This window comes from Fusarium musae, chromosome 4, assembly GCF_019915245.1.
Source record: "Fusarium musae strain F31 chromosome 4, whole genome shotgun sequence".
NCBI classification, from domain to species: domain Eukaryota; kingdom Fungi; phylum Ascomycota; class Sordariomycetes; order Hypocreales; family Nectriaceae; genus Fusarium; species Fusarium musae.
In genome coordinates this window covers 4,340,432-4,355,514 of record NC_058390.1, presented here as the reverse complement: position 1 = coordinate 4,355,514, position 15,083 = coordinate 4,340,432, and the positions used below count along the sequence as shown (strand labels likewise).

Below are 15,083 nucleotides of genomic sequence, written 5' to 3'. Positions count from 1 at the left end.
CATATTGATAAAGCAGTAGTTGAATCATTGCTTGACAGCTTCTATTTGAAACTCAAGGTTCTTTTTTCAACCTATACATAGTCTTCAACTAGCGTTAGACAAGACGAAATGGTTTGCCATCTCCAAAATGGCGGTTTTGCAGAAATGTATGCTGTGTCATGTTATCCATGATTGTAGCATCCATCACGCGGTGTTCTCCTGGTTTCTTTTCCTCAGTGGCCAATAGTATTAAACCACTGGTGAACACTGAGAAATCCCACTGTACCGGCTGTATGAAGAGATAGTGGCTCGCTTTCTTCAGTCTGCGCCGTATAGTAAAGTCCATGTCAACATCAAAGGGCTTGTCTGCTGGGTAGGAATACACCATGTAAATCTTGGTGCCCTCAGCAAAGTAGTCGCTGCTGTCATCATCTGCACTCTTCATCCTAACCGAAAATGCAGCAACGACCATTACACCATCAGAGATGTGTGTATGCGCCGCGTTTATACCATCTCCCATCATTGAATACTGTCGCTTGGCGCAAATACTAGGCACCCAACTCCTATTGACGACACTGTCTCGCCTAGTACTTGTCAAAAGGATATTGGCTCCTAGAGCGCCAGTACCCAAGATTCTCTCCACGAGCTGAACAATGTCGATTCTGTAATCTACAGCGGGAAGCTCATCTGATGCCATGGAGAAGAGGCTGTAGTATTCATCCAGCTCTAGAGTCGCTTCTCGCCCACGCACCTTGTCCAGCAGCACTGCCAAAGGGCGCTTGCAGGCATTCGCTTCTGGTATGGTGCCATGACTGGAGCATCTGACTATTGCTCTCTGATATACAGATTCCTCTGTTGGGTCTGCTATCGTCGCTGCCATGGCCACCAAGGTTTTCTTGTCGACATGGCCTACCTCCATTGAGAGGTGAGGGAGGGTGTTTATGTAGCTGTCACCAAACGGCGAACTGCATAAAATTCCCACGAGCTGTGAACAGTCGATCAGGGGGGCTGATTCTTGACCTGTCCAGAAGGTACAATGCTTGCTCATGATGGCTTCCTGCAACGTCCAGCAGCGCTTTCTCCACTCGCAGGTCTCCCATGTCTGCTTGACCTGCTGAACTAGCTCGGGAGTGTATACTCGAACTTTGGGGCCTTCGGTCTTCAGCTGTGCAAGTCCAAGTGGGAATGTCATGCCAGGAAGGATCAGAGTGTACTCAGCGCTAGAGTAGTAGTCCTTCATCTTGGGCACCTCGGTTTCTTTGTCCTCGTAGCTGTCTTGGTCTATGCACCATCGATCGACCCAGAAGTAGCGGCACTTCAATACCTCATGGACTATTCCAATGATCCTTTCCAGATCTTGTGAATTGTACGAGTTCCAAGGGTATGAGAGTGCTATGTAGCTCTCCACGGGTTCATCCACCGGTCTTGCCACTATCTTGTCTTTGAGATCGGCCTCGCTACCGAGCAAGGCGTCATAAAATCTCCTTGGAGTAGTTTTGTCCTCAGAGATACCAGCGCCCTTGTCTGCTTCTGCCAGTCCCCCGGGTAGCAGACATCCGCATGAGCCTTTATGGACCTTCACCCTTGGTGCCACGGCATAATAAGGCACAACCCTTGAGACGAGCCCTGGTAAACTATCCAAGCTCAGAGGTTTACTGCCACCGCAAAGTTGATCAAGTGGCAGAAACGGCAGCACGGGTGCTGCAATCTGCAGTTTATTGGTATCGTTCTTTTCAGCCTCCAGACTTCTCAAGAGTTCTTCCTGAATCTCTAACCTTGCTTTTTTTAGCGCTTCTCCCATCTCCGAGTGGATGCCAAGGAACTCTATACGCTCTAGTGCGATAGCAATGATACTGAACACTTTGGCGAGTGTGATAAAGCTGTCGTTCGTCCACACTGGTGGCACCTGCACAAGGGTCCTCTGTGTATTCTCTTCCAGCACCACCTGCGTCACCCGGCTGGGAGATGGCGTCTTGATCAGCAGCCCCAAGCTCAGCATATATGAGGTACCAACACCATTCGCATCCAGGCACACGATTGGGTCGACCGAGGTCAGATCAGCTCTCTTCCTGTTTTTGCCAGGAACTTCCCGCGATTCCCAATCTCCCCTCTTATCCTCCTCGTCCAAAAGATCATCAGAGTCATTATCAGAGTTCTCATCTGTGAAGGTAATGCGCAGTCGACAGCCGCGCGGCTTAGACGTCCATGATGAGTCTGTCTCCATCGTGTGAGCAATCTCTTCGTCGGTCAAGACGCCGCAGATACGCGGCCATGACATTAGTCCCTTCACATCGGAATGAGGCCCCGGAGAGTCTGGGCCGCTGCGAGGAAGCATGAGATTGCAGTAGCGAACGTCGTTGATTTCTCTGTTGCGCTGAACAGAAACTCGCATGTTGCGGTCAAATGAATCGTAGTCCGACATTGTTAGTTGTCGTCTATTCTTTTTGTGGTCTGTATTATTGAGCAGATACAAGGCTAGGTTGATATAATAGGTGAAGTGTCAAAGTGCTTTGATATATAAGCATTATACAACAATAGACAGACAGTACCTGAGTGGTAGAATAAGCGAAGCGAAAATTACAAGCAAAGTGGCGGTGTGGGATTGTAGAGTGTGATTTAAATATATATCTCACTGTATTATCGGTACTAAAGCCCCTTAATCCATAATAAATCATACCATGCTTACGGCTTGGCATCACAGCGGCTGCCAAAGAGGGGATACAAGGATAAGCAGAAGCGGATCAATTCTTTCAATACAAAGTCTCATATGTAAGATCAGCTTTTGCCCCCAGGCTTTAATCATTACAAAGACGTATACGCATACTTAACTCTTGGTTTGAACAGACACGCCTTGAATCACAGCGTCTTTCTCACTTCCCTCCGATCCTATGCCCATACCCAACTTGAGGGCTTCAGACTCAGTAAAGGATCCGAAGTAGTCCATGTCGTCAACGAGCCCTAAGCCAGCGGGCGGGAACACACGATTGATAGCGTAATGGACTGTAAATGAGATTGCAAATCCGAGAGGGAATGCAAGATAAAATAATTCATGCCAAGCCTCGTCAACCTTGATTTTATCAGGTGTCACGGCGGCAGCAAATCCAGGCAATTGAGTAGCAAAGCCAAGGAACCAAGCAATGAAGCTTCTGGGATTGAAGCCACAACTGAACCAATAAATGCTGGCAGGACCAGGATTGTAGAGATCGGAGAGTTTGATGCGGCGGGAACGGATCAGCCAGTAATCACAGACTTGAATGCCAATGATCGGCCCAAGAAAGACACTGTACGCAGACAGGACAGAAATGAAGACGCTGGCTGAAGAGAGAAGCTCCCACGGGCACATGGCAACGCTCAAGGCAAGAGCAATAAAAGCACCTCGTCTGATGTTGATGTAGGAGCTGATGAGACCGGCGAGATCCATACCAGCACTATATGCGTTATCAACCACGTTAATCGCAATCTGGCACATGACAAGGCCTAAGCCCGCAAAGAATGCAGCCGCTCTTGAACCAGATGAGTAGTCTCTGTCGAGCCACTGTTGGCAGATCAAGGCTTGACAAATGGTTAGTGATGATAGACTAAAGGAGGGAGAGGTGGAGGTTTGAACTTACGAGGATTCCAGATGGCTTCACCCCAGATACCCTGAGTGGCCGATGCTGCGAGGCAACCAAAGAGAGGAAACAGAGTGCCGAAAAAGCTGCGGATGTATAAGTTGCTGTGCTTGCAAATTCCAAACATTGATGACAACTTACATGATGGAAAACCACTGCCCAAACACCTGATCACCAGGCTTTTGAGCAAATCGGGTGTAATCATTTGCATTAGTCAGTCCCACTGCTATGCCGCCAATGACAGTTGTCACGCCCGACGTAATAGCCCAGCCCAGGTCATGAGAGCTCATCTTCGTTGCACTCTCAGAAAGCAGAGGACCACCGCCTTGAGCTTCGACCAGGGACCAAATCATGATAGAAACGAGCGTGACCGACGCAATGACGTTGAAAATAAGGAGAACTCTCTTGATCTTGTGAGGGTGGATCCACAGAACTGGAATCATGGAGACATTGAAGAGAATCCAGCCAACGAATTGCTTCGTATCGAGATGGGACGATGCAGGGAATACATTTCCAAGTCTCTGGAAGCTGGGGAACAAGGCAGATAAGATGACAGAGATGCAGAGACCGCCTGTCCACGACTGGACAGAGAACCAGACCAGACTGAGGATGATTCTCTGGACGATGGCGATGAAAGATCCGTACGGACCCCAGATATATCTAGAAACAACAGGAAACCCAATATGCCATTCAGCGCCGGTGTAACCGTTGAAGATAGCGACCAGGCTGATGATGACTTTGCCGATCAACGTAGCTATAATGACTTGCCAGACGCTAAGACCGGTGGCGACGAGAGAAGCGCCCAGCTGCCAGTTGGATACTAAATGTGTCAGATTTGGCGTGTATACATACAGATTGTTCATAGTTTCTTACTGGCGACCTGGTTAACTAACCAGAAAGATATAAATGTCATGGTATTCCATGTTCGCCGCCCGGGCTCCAGCGGACGAATGTCGTCATTGATCCAGACATTGGAGACGGCTCTGTCTGCGCTGGGCAGTCTCATCCAGGTCAAGATGGCTTTGAGTGACATACTGACAGGATAGTCCTTTACTTCGATATTGGAGCTTGGGCCTATTCAGTTGAACCCTTCCGATCACAATGCGCTCTGTGGGTTTTCATTCATTTTATTAGGTCTCTTATCACTTTGGATGTCTTGATGATAAGCAAGCAATCATTGCCACTACCGTCTGGTTGGGTTACATTGTGCGAAGCCCGAAAAGAGGGGTTCATAACCGACGATAATGATTTGGAACTATCTCGTCCTACTTAAATTGAGTCTCGTGTAACTCCATTCCAGAAGAAGAACTCATATCCGGCCCGGCAGATGAGAACCCGGAGCCCGGATTCCGGAACCAAACTGTCGTATCACAAATGGCCTTATAGACGAACGGGTAATTCAATGAGAAAAGAAATTATCCGATTTGTTGGTAAAGTATGGACAGACCAAGATAAGTTATAGATAGAGAGATAATATAGAGCCCGATACCAATTGCCGTGTCGGCATTCCTGATTTTGAGAAGCCGCGGCATTTAGCCTGTCAATCGACAGTGATCAACACTCTCGGATTGTTTCATCCCGACCAAAGTTGACCGAAGATAGGGGAACCACTTGCTCGGGTCAATTGCACCATTTGAGGAATCAAGAAAGTTACAGAGGAGTTCATTCAACTCCGCAACGTTATCTTGGAGATATGAGGTGTTCTAGTAGAAACCCCGCAGACGAATGTAACCTTGCAGTTGATGGAAGCTAAACGTGGGCTCCACTCTCTATGGTAGCAATGATGTGAAAGACTCTGTTATATGAGAAACGTGTTGGATATTCTCACTCTATAATTTGTTCTGGTGAGAGTACTGTACAGATTCCGGATTTAGAGCTCCAACCTTTGCCCATCATGACCCTAAATAAAACTATACGCATAGGAGTCGACGTCGGCGGCACCAACACCGACGCCGTCGCCATAGACGTCGCCCTCGCTGCCCAAGGCGACTCTCAACGCGGAGTCATCGCTTTCAAGAAAACCCCAACTACACCAGATGCGACCGCTGGAATTGAAACTGCTGTTAGAGCTGTCATTGAGTCTGGCAACATAGTTCCACAGCGGATAGCGAGCATCACCGTCGGCACAACACACTTTATCAATGCAGTCGTTGAGAGAGATGCCCGGCGACTTCAAAAAGTCGGCGTCTTGAGACTGTCGCGTTCGTTTCTCCGAGAAGTGCCTCCATTCTCGGACTTTCCGCCCGATCTGGCGGCTATCATCAAGGGACATTGCGGCATCATCGATGGAGGCCTGCATATTGATGGGTCTCAAGAAGCGCCCATTAAAGAAGCTCAAGTGATTGCTGAGTGTGAAAAGCTCAAGGCAGAGAATCTCAAAGCAGTTGTAATCGCTGGCGTCTTTTCCCCGATTGATGAGGTATTCAAGCAAGAGAGCCGCGTCAGAGACATCATCCTAAGAGAAATTCCAGGAATTGATGTCGTTTGCTCTCATGAGGTCGCCAATATTGGCTTTCTTGAGCGGGAAAACGCCAGTATTCTTAATGCCGCCATTCTCCAATATGCTCGAAAGACAATGAAGAGGTTCAATCAGGCCAAGAAGAAGCTCAACCTGACATGTCCACTATTCATCACTCAGAACGACGGGACTACTCTTGATGCTGCAGCAGCAGCTAGGATACCGATTAGGACTTTTGCATCTGGAGCGACCAACTCGATGAGGGGAGCTGCATACTTGGCTGGGATCGACGCTGGAGGCAACTCTTCGGCCATCGTCGTGGATATCGGCGGAACTACAGCTGATATTGGTGTGATTCTACCAAGCGGGCTTCCAAGACAAGCCTCTGCCTACGTCACAGTTGCCGGAGTGAGGGTGAATTATTCAATGCCTCATCTGCACTCCGTTGGACTTGGCGGGGGTTCACTTGTGCGCACTGTTGATGGAAAAGTCAAGGTCGGCCCTGAGTCGGTTGGCCACTACCTTGTAGAAGAAGCTCTTGTGTTTGGTGGCAACACCTGCACGGCATCTGATATCGCTGTCGCATTGGGAAGAGCAGATATGGGTGATAAGAGCAGACTCGCTGGACTGAAAACTGAGTTTGTCGAGTCTGCAAAAGACTGCATCAAGACACTACTTGATGGAGCTGTCGATGTCATAAAGACTTCAGCTGATCCTCTTCCAGTTCTTCTGGTCGGAGGAGGTGCTGTGCTTGCACCAGAGGATATCTCAGGTGCTTCAAAGGTCATCCTCCCGCCCTTCCACGATGTTGCAAATGCCATTGGTGCTGCTATATCTCGCGTCAGTGGAGATGTTGATATTGTTCAAAGCACAGCACACCAGACAGAGTCACAGGCTGTTGAGCGTGCGAAGACGATGGCCGTTGAACGAGCTATTCTAGCTGGTGCTATCCCCGAAAGTATAACCATGGCGAATGTAGAGAGTATCCCGTTACAATACGTGTCTCATCAAGTTCGAACCATTGTTAAAGCAGTGGGAGACGTCGACTTCAAGGGCTATGTATCTGAGTTGGAGCTCGAGGCTGTAGATGATGATGACGAAGTTGGTGATGAACCTGAGGGGCAAAAGAATCGAGCTGTCAAGACTACAGAGGATGTTCCCGTGGATCCTTTTACATACGCTCCGACCATCAAGGTCAACGATAAGGGCGTTCCTGAATGGATACTCAGTGAGACAGATCTGGCTTGGCTGGCTGACGGGTGCTACGTACTCGGCTGCGCAGGTGGTGGCACTCCAGCTCCCAGCTTCATCCAACTGCGGGATATAATACGCCAAGGCCACACTATTCGCATCATCGACCAGTCTTTCCTAAAAGATGACGCCCTTATCTACTGGGGCGGACACATGGGATCTCCTGCCGTGTCAGTAGAGCGACTACAGTCAACCGAGACAGTCGAAGCATTCAATGTGTTGATGGAATATCTCGGCCATAAGAGCATTGACGCTGTCATGGGATTAGAAATTGGTGGTGCCAATGGCATGGAGCCAATGCTCGTCGGTTCCTCACGATTCTTCAATGCGCCTGTGATTGACGGCGACTGGATGGGCCGGGCATATCCTACATACTGGCAGACTACACTCGCGGTACATAAACCACTGGAACTTGTTCCTTGTGCCATTGATTCAGGCGACGGAAAGAGTATCATCATGACTAGAGCACCAGATGATGAGATTGTTGATCGAGCATTGAGAGCATCATGTTCCGAAATGGGAAGCAGAGTCGGCATGGCCGCTAAACCTACGACTACTGAGTATGTGCGGAAATATGGCGTGCTGAATACCTGTTCTCTCGCTTGGAGGATAGGCAGATGCATTGCCCGGAGTGTCTACAGTAACCAGCTATCAACAGTCGCAGAGTCGATCATCCAAGAGGCTGGTGGTTTGAAGTCAGCGAGGGTGCTATTCCGTGGCAAAATTGTTGAAGTCGAGAGGAGACTATACAAGGGACACTCGCACGGCACTCTGCGTATTGAAGCATTCAATGACCAAGAGGATGGAGAATCCGAGCGGATGACACCTGTAGTCTCAGGAGGAACACTGCGCATCCCATTCAAGAACGAGAACATTCTTGCTGAGCACACTACCGCCGACGGTTCTGAAACCAAGATCATCGCCTCTGTTCCTGATCTTATTGCTGTGCTAGACAATGGATCTGGTAAAGCATTAGGTGTTCCAGAGTTCAAGTATGGGTATAGAGTAACTGTTTTGGGCATTACGTGCTCACCGCAGTGGACGAGAACACCTTCTGGTATTGAGATTGGAGGGCCGAAGGCATTTGGTTATGACGATGTTGTTTATAAGCCTCTTGGGGAGTATGTGGAGCCTGTGAGTGTGATCAAGGAATATGCTTAATTAGAGGTGCAATTGTCTATATACCAGAACAGCATATCCCAAGAATCGTGCATCGCATCATTCCAAGATTTAGTGTCATTTAGTACATAAGCTACGGAGTTGTATATAATGAAGACTTTATCACAGAAAATGAAATCCTTCAATTCATAAAGTAATACTGCGGCCCGGAACTACTCACTTTAGCATTTCTCTATTGAAAGATACATAGTTGGCCTCCACGTGCCGTTATCATCATATCCAAAGTCAAGAATAGTGGCAAGGACAAGAACGGCAATGACAAGAGGTAAAGAAACCACCCAGAACACCCAAAACCTCTCTCTTCCTGGGAGGAACTCATCGGACATGCTGAACAATGCTGACGTAAAGCTTAAAGGAATAAAGACCAGCGCCACAAGCGTGAGGGTCTTGACTGTTTTGGCTTCCCTGATTGATCTTTTATTTCCTAGAATGCCTGTCAAGCCTGTGAGTGACTCATTTAGAAGGTCTGCTCGTGTTTTGAGGACTCGTAGTTGCATATAGATGTACTGAAAGTCATACTGATCTTCGGACGCTAGTAAGTTTGCTGCAGAATCCGTGCTTCCAAGGTCTTCGAATGGAATTCGCAGTTGAACCATAGTTCCTGAAACATTTTGAATATAGCGACTGAGACTGGTCCGGATGAGTTGGATGGTGCTCCACTGCTCTTCCATATTGAGGGTTTCCTGCGTGCTGAAATTCTTCTTGCGAGATAATGGAAATTCTAGATCAAATATGATACCTTCAAAATAGTCCAGAAGCAGCAAGTAATGCGATGTTATGATCCTAATCGCGATTTTCTCGATATCGATAGGCGGTTCCCTTTCGCACTGTATCTCATGGGGACGCTTAGTCAAATAATACAAGAGGTCCCCGTACAGACTCTGTCTTTCCGGTCCTGGGCCGTTCCAGGTTCTGAACGAATTGAGGCGCGGTATAACATCGGCGTAGCCCCCGTGGTGCGGCATTGTCGAAACATTCTTCTCTTCGATCTCCCACCAATCATGGGTTGCACTCTGGGTCCAAATGTGAGCTTTCGAGAATGGCGGATCGCATAGGATCAGTGCTGTTACTGGTAAGCTACTGGCTCATATCTGAGGTAAGGCATACTTACTACTATCAATATCATCTTCAGAGCCCGGCTTCCTCCAAACAGAACATTTTCGGGTGAGGATAAAGGGTTGCTCCCATTTGTCGTTGATTCTCTGTGTCTGTGCACCCTTCCGCTCAAAGCGCATCCCACGGTGTAAGACGTAAATATGTCTTATGGCGGTGGTATTCTAATATCGTAATATGTTATGCGCCAGGTTGTGTCTCTATTGACGAGAGACGGGAGGCGTGGTCCCAAGCCCGCCCCGTTAGGCAGAGTTTGATAGTTGGAGCTTCTCTCGTGGCTCGCAAAGAGCATCGGGTCTATGTCCAACTTGTAACCGAAAATAGACACAATCTCAGGATTTAACCCTTCAACCAAGTAAATCACGCTTTCCACTTTACAGTCTGGGTGGCATTGGATACGCGATGGGACTGCCGAGAGACGATCTTTTAAAGCTGCCGTGTTTCCAGGGACGTTATACTTGGTAACACATGGTATCGAGCCATCTGATTTCATGGTCACGATTGCAACGCGGGCTGCTCTTGCTTGAAAAGGAAAGGCACGATTGCGATCATCAGGGACCCGTAATGCAGGATAAAGGGCACATAAGGGCTTTACGCAGCCAAGATATGGGCCATCAGCACATAGCCAGCTGCCGTCATCTCTGGCGGTGAGCTGATTTGAGCGGGCTCTGGGAGCAGCAAAGCGCCTCGCCATGGGTGCTGGCAGAGGTTGTGCAAAACTCGGTACGGTTTATTGGGTAGTTCAGATGTCCTGAACCGGTACTACAGGCTTATTATAGGTATTTACCAAGTGTTGGGTCCATACAGGTTTGCCCGACTTCAGCTGAGGTATCCCTGGTCAGCATGCCAAGATCAGCTGATACTTGCAGCATTGTTGGGGCCCAATGCATTTTCAGGTATCAATTTAGCCTCATTGGGATTTCACTCCTCACTTTGAATAGTCAAGATCTCTCACAGGATAAAAAGACTCCCCAAAGACTCTGAGAACCGGCAACAATGACTGAGAGGGCTCTTGCAATCGACTATTACAAGATCGATTCTACACAGATCCGCATACTCATCCTCCAGCTTGGGGTAGATGACGATGAGGTCGTATGCACCCTCGTTCCTGTCTACCGTGATGAAGCAGAATACCATGCCCTGTCATATGAATGGGGAGCGGAAAGCAAAGATGACCCCGACATTACAGTCCATGATCGCAAGGTTCAGATTCGCAGGAATCTCTTTGATGCGCTTAGAAGCATAAGAAAGCCAATGGAAGATCAGATACTCAGGGTCGATGCGATATGCATCAATCAGTCGGATGTTGACGAGAAAAGCGAGCAAGTCGCCATGATGGGTAATACCTTTAGTGGCGCAATCGGTGTGATCGCATGGCTCGGTCCAGCAAACGATGATAGCGACCTTGCAATGGACTTGCTATCTAATGCTAAGTCTCTACGAGCAAGCCTACCGTTTTTTCGAAAAGAAAAATATATCGCGTTGTCATTGATCATCAATTGGGTTCGCGGCCAAAGGCTTAAGCTTACAGGCGGCAGTCAATCCGACATCAAACTCTCACGTGAGGCGAAGGCCCTGTCTTCGCTCTGTCATCGAAGCTACTGGCGGCGAATCTGGATCGTCCAGGAGTTATACCTTGCACAGAGCTTCGTCGTATGGTGTGGCGCCAAATCCATCACCGGTGACAACTTTGACGATTCGATGGGAGCTTTGTTTGACTGGAAGAGCCCGTTTAATGGGGACAAGGACTTTGCGAAGAATCCTGCGTACCAGCAGAGGCTAGCCCGTTTTTTGCGACCCAGTGATTCCAGTCCTGGACTCAACGACTTGCGGCGGTGGCTGTGGATATGCCTCGGCAGCGACTTTCAGTGCTCGAGAGAACAGGATTTTGTTCATGCGCTTTTAGATATTTCGTTTGACTATGAGGCAGTGAAAGATTCTTTCAAGGTCGATTACTCTAAGCCACTGCGTGTGATATTTCTGGAGCTTCTTTGGCAGAGGAATCTTTCTACGTGGCAGAATAGACCTGGAGATGAAAAGCGATGGCTGAACCTTGCGAAAAAGATGAACCTGAGTATAGATGAAGATCTCAAAGGGGAAATATCTGCACGATTTTCTAGGCATGAGTCTTGAACAGATAAAGCTAGTTACAATGTCTACGTTGGGATACCCGGCGTATTGTGGAAATTATGATGCCACCTCTAGTGGCTAACATTCAGATATGGAAGCTAGCCTAGATGGAATCTTTCAGGCGAATGTTTCTGCTAAAATGCAGCTAGCTGAAGCCTCCAGAAACCTTAACATATGGATATAAGACAGATATTCGATTGTTAGGAGATATCCAGTTCATCTTCATGTGCATGTATTATGCAAGTATAACAACTTCACTTGGCCATTTGAAAATCTATTACTTGAGAGATAAGCGGGCTACTTGCTATCAGGAATAGCAGCATGACATTAACGTGTCTATACTAAGATTCAAGGCTCGACGAGAACATCGTAGTCGGGTTTTGCAGGGTTATCTCCTAACACTGCCTCTCTATACTTCTTCTCCCAAGCCTGGGAAGCTTCCTTGTCGCCATGTTGAAGTGCCGCGCTGTACGCAGCCTTTGCTCCTTGGTAATCATTTAGGGCTACGCTCCACACAGGCGCCTGTCTTTTTGTCAGTGACACGCCCCATTTGAAGAAAGTTTGTAGAGACTTACGTTCTGAAGAGACCATTGCTTGAAGTCTTGACCGTCAGTGAAGCCAGCGTCCTCCGCTTCCTTGAAATCGGACTCGGCACTTTCTTTGGTGCTGACGGCGGTGTCGTATGCCTGCTTGAGCCTCTGCTTGCTATCTTGGATGCGGAGTTGGCTGGCGGGATCGGACATTGTGATTTGATTGGTGATAATGTTAATGAAGGTCTTGAAATATGAGTTGATGAGTGAGATGGGTTGGAGAATGAAGAGCGAGGAGTGAGAATTTATATACAAGAGTTGTGTCTTTGCCGTGTCTTTCGCTGACGTATGTCAAGATGATAATCCTGTAGCTAATGTAACTAACTAGACTCCTTTCTGTTGAAAACAACGATTGATTCCAGATCGATTATCAGATCAACAGGATAGTCGCGACTATGTAAGCTAGTCGAGGTATGTCTCAACTTCAGCTGCAATCTCACCGGCGATCGCAAGGCCTTTCAAGATTTAGCGTCATACTGCTATCCTATCAAACCTACCCAAGAAGAAGCGCGATAGCTCAACAAAATGACGACGGCAAGAGAATCATTGTTATGCGGCGCTTTACGAGACGTGTAACTTGATCGCGATATCAATTGGCTGCATGGCAAGTTACGCTATCTCAGCTTGTCAGCGTGGCGTTGGCGCTATTGACGTTTTGCTGTTCTGTGAGGTCAGTACCCCGCCTCAACATCCGCGCTGACCTTGATGATATCAAACTCAATCGAGCTCATCATGGACCAATTCCAAGCCTTTGACTATGACTCGGTGGAGCTACGGACGGCGTCAACCGAGATCCGGCTGCTAGATCTTTTACCCTCTCGAGGTTTGGTCGATAGCCGTCTGATCGGCCGTCTATACACAAGCTCCATTGGAAGCCCATCACCCTACATCGCTCTCTCATATGTTTGGGGCTTAGGCAATAAAACTCAATCAATTCAGATATCGAACTCGAGTGACGATGAGGCAGCTTTTATACCTATCACGGAGTCGCTAGAGACGGCACTACAACATTTCCGAAAGCCCGATGAGGTGATAACACTATGGATCGACCAGATCTGCATCAACCAGGCAGACAATAGAGAAAAAGGCCAGCAGGTCTCGATGATGGGGAGAATTTACTCATCTGCGACACAAGTGCTAGTATGGCTTGGTCCAGCCCAAGACGGCTCAGACAAATTGATGGAAGCATGGCAAGACATTGGCCAGAAGTCTCAAGAGTTTGGAATGGAGAGCTACATGAACCCGCAGAGTTACTACCTCATATCAGCATTGGCTAGAAGCAAAGACCCTTCTGATGAGACTGCTATGCGCTTCCAAAGCTTGTTGGCCAGTACTGTTGAGGCATTTGCTCCTTTGCTAAAGGAATCAGTGCTGAAAAAGTGGTTCAAGAGACCATACTTTTCACGAGTCTGGATCATTCAGGAGTTTTGTCTGTGTCCTGAAACCATCTTCGTGTGCGGTTCCAAGACGATACCCGTGGACTTTGTCAAATTCGCGGTGCTGCTGCTTCAAACCGCGATAGGCAACATGCCCCAAGGCGACTACGAGCAGCTTCAGCCGCCTGATATGCCTCTGGAGCGACTTTCCGAAGTGTCTTCTGAACCAACAGCTCGGTTGTTTGGCTGTCGTTCACGTCACCAGAAGCATAAAGACGACGAGCTGTACATGTTGTTGCGCAGACTATTCGTTGAGCTTGAGACGAATGCTACCGTGCATCGTGACCGTATCTTTGCCCTTCTTGGCCTGGCTGCGGACGCAGAGAAGCTTGGTATAAAGCCGGACTATGAGGGAAGCACCGAGCTTATCCTGACGAAGACTGCACGCACGTTGATTGAGAAGAGTGGTCGTGCGGACCTTCTGTGCTACTCTCAATTCCCTAAGCTTGAGGAGCTTTCACTTCTACCGTCGTGGGTTCCCGACTGGCGATCTAATCTAAGCCGTTCGTTCTACACCATCAACGAGCGCATTGATAAGCATCTATTTGCTGCGTCCGGTCACGATAGTGTTGTTGAGGTTGTAAAAGACCCAAATCGCAACCAGGATATCCTGGGACTTAGAGGCCATACTGTTGATATGATTGAGGAGGTTGCCCAAGGTGATGGCTGGATGGACATGAGCTGGGATTATGAGAGATTTCTTGGCTATATGGCTCAAATAGATGATCTATGGCAGAAATCTATGGGGAAGACTAGCATAATCCACGGCGAAGTAACTCAACAGCGAAAAGAAGAGGCACGATGGCGTTTGCCTATTGGAGACATCTACTGGACATGGGAAGGGGATCAACAGAGAGCGAAACCGGAGATAGCAGCGTTTCATAAGCAATTCCTCCAAGAGCTGAAGTTGTTTGACGAAATGACTAAACTAGCAGCGGCAGGAGAAGATGTTTCAGAGAAACTCCTGCAATGGGAGGAGGAACATCGTGGCGCAGACACAAAGCATAACTATCGTGAGAGTATGAGGAAGATGCAGGGTAAGCGACCGTTCCTCACAGAAATGGGATATCTAGGCATGGGTCCTATGGAGGGCAAATCTGGGGATGTCGTTGCTGTCTTTTGCGGTGGACGAATTCCTTTTGTACTGCGTCCTATTGAACGGTTGAGCGAGCTTGGTAAGTTCGTGCATATCGGTGAGGCATACTGTGATGGTTTTATGGATGGTGAAGCCACTGGAAAGGAGAAACAGACTTTCTGGCTTACCTGAGTATTATTTAGCTCACCCTGGATATCACTCTCGTGCCAATGTATCTCTCTTGTGATTATGCAGTGGATC

The 15,083-nt window shown here is 48.2% G+C and overlaps 6 protein-coding genes across 6 annotated transcripts; 3 read left to right on the top strand and 3 right to left on the bottom strand.

Annotated features, from left to right (window-relative positions):
• Positions 1-94: 94 nt before the first annotated feature.
• Positions 95-2,401, bottom strand: J7337_006297 (uncharacterized protein; the record flags this gene model as incomplete). The annotated part of the gene is made up of 2 exons (XM_044823961.1): positions 95-888; positions 1,015-2,401. 2 exons carry the CDS (start codon positions 2,399-2,401, stop codon positions 95-97), a joined length of 2,181 nt encoding a protein of 726 aa, XP_044682452.1.
• A 402-nt stretch (positions 2,402-2,803) lies between these two features.
• Positions 2,804-4,623, bottom strand: J7337_006296 (uncharacterized protein; the record flags this gene model as incomplete). The annotated part of the gene is made up of 4 exons (XM_044823960.1): positions 2,804-3,531; positions 3,591-3,676; positions 3,732-4,410; positions 4,464-4,623. 4 exons carry the CDS (start codon positions 4,621-4,623, stop codon positions 2,804-2,806), a joined length of 1,653 nt encoding a protein of 550 aa, XP_044682451.1.
• Positions 4,624-5,484: 861 nt separating this feature from the next.
• On the top strand, positions 5,485-8,460 carry J7337_006295 (uncharacterized protein; the record flags this gene model as incomplete). Its single annotated transcript, XM_044823959.1, has 1 exon — positions 5,485-8,460. One exon carries the CDS (start codon positions 5,485-5,487, stop codon positions 8,458-8,460), a length of 2,976 nt encoding a protein of 991 aa, XP_044682450.1.
• Positions 8,461-10,587: 2,127 nt separating this feature from the next.
• On the top strand, positions 10,588-11,724 carry J7337_006294 (uncharacterized protein; the record flags this gene model as incomplete). Its single annotated transcript, XM_044823958.1, has 1 exon — positions 10,588-11,724. One exon carries the CDS (start codon positions 10,588-10,590, stop codon positions 11,722-11,724), a length of 1,137 nt encoding a protein of 378 aa, XP_044682449.1.
• Positions 11,725-12,069: 345 nt separating this feature from the next.
• Positions 12,070-12,464, bottom strand: J7337_006293 (uncharacterized protein; the record flags this gene model as incomplete). The annotated part of the gene is made up of 2 exons (XM_044823957.1): positions 12,070-12,243; positions 12,297-12,464. The coding sequence occupies 2 exons, from the start codon at positions 12,462-12,464 to the stop codon at positions 12,070-12,072; spliced, it is 342 nt and encodes a 113-aa protein (XP_044682448.1).
• Positions 12,465-13,043: 579 nt separating this feature from the next.
• On the top strand, positions 13,044-15,014 carry J7337_006292 (uncharacterized protein; the record flags this gene model as incomplete). The annotated part of the gene is made up of 1 exon (XM_044823956.1): positions 13,044-15,014. The coding sequence occupies one exon, from the start codon at positions 13,044-13,046 to the stop codon at positions 15,012-15,014; it is 1,971 nt and encodes a 656-aa protein (XP_044682447.1).
• Positions 15,015-15,083: the final 69 nt, after the last annotated feature.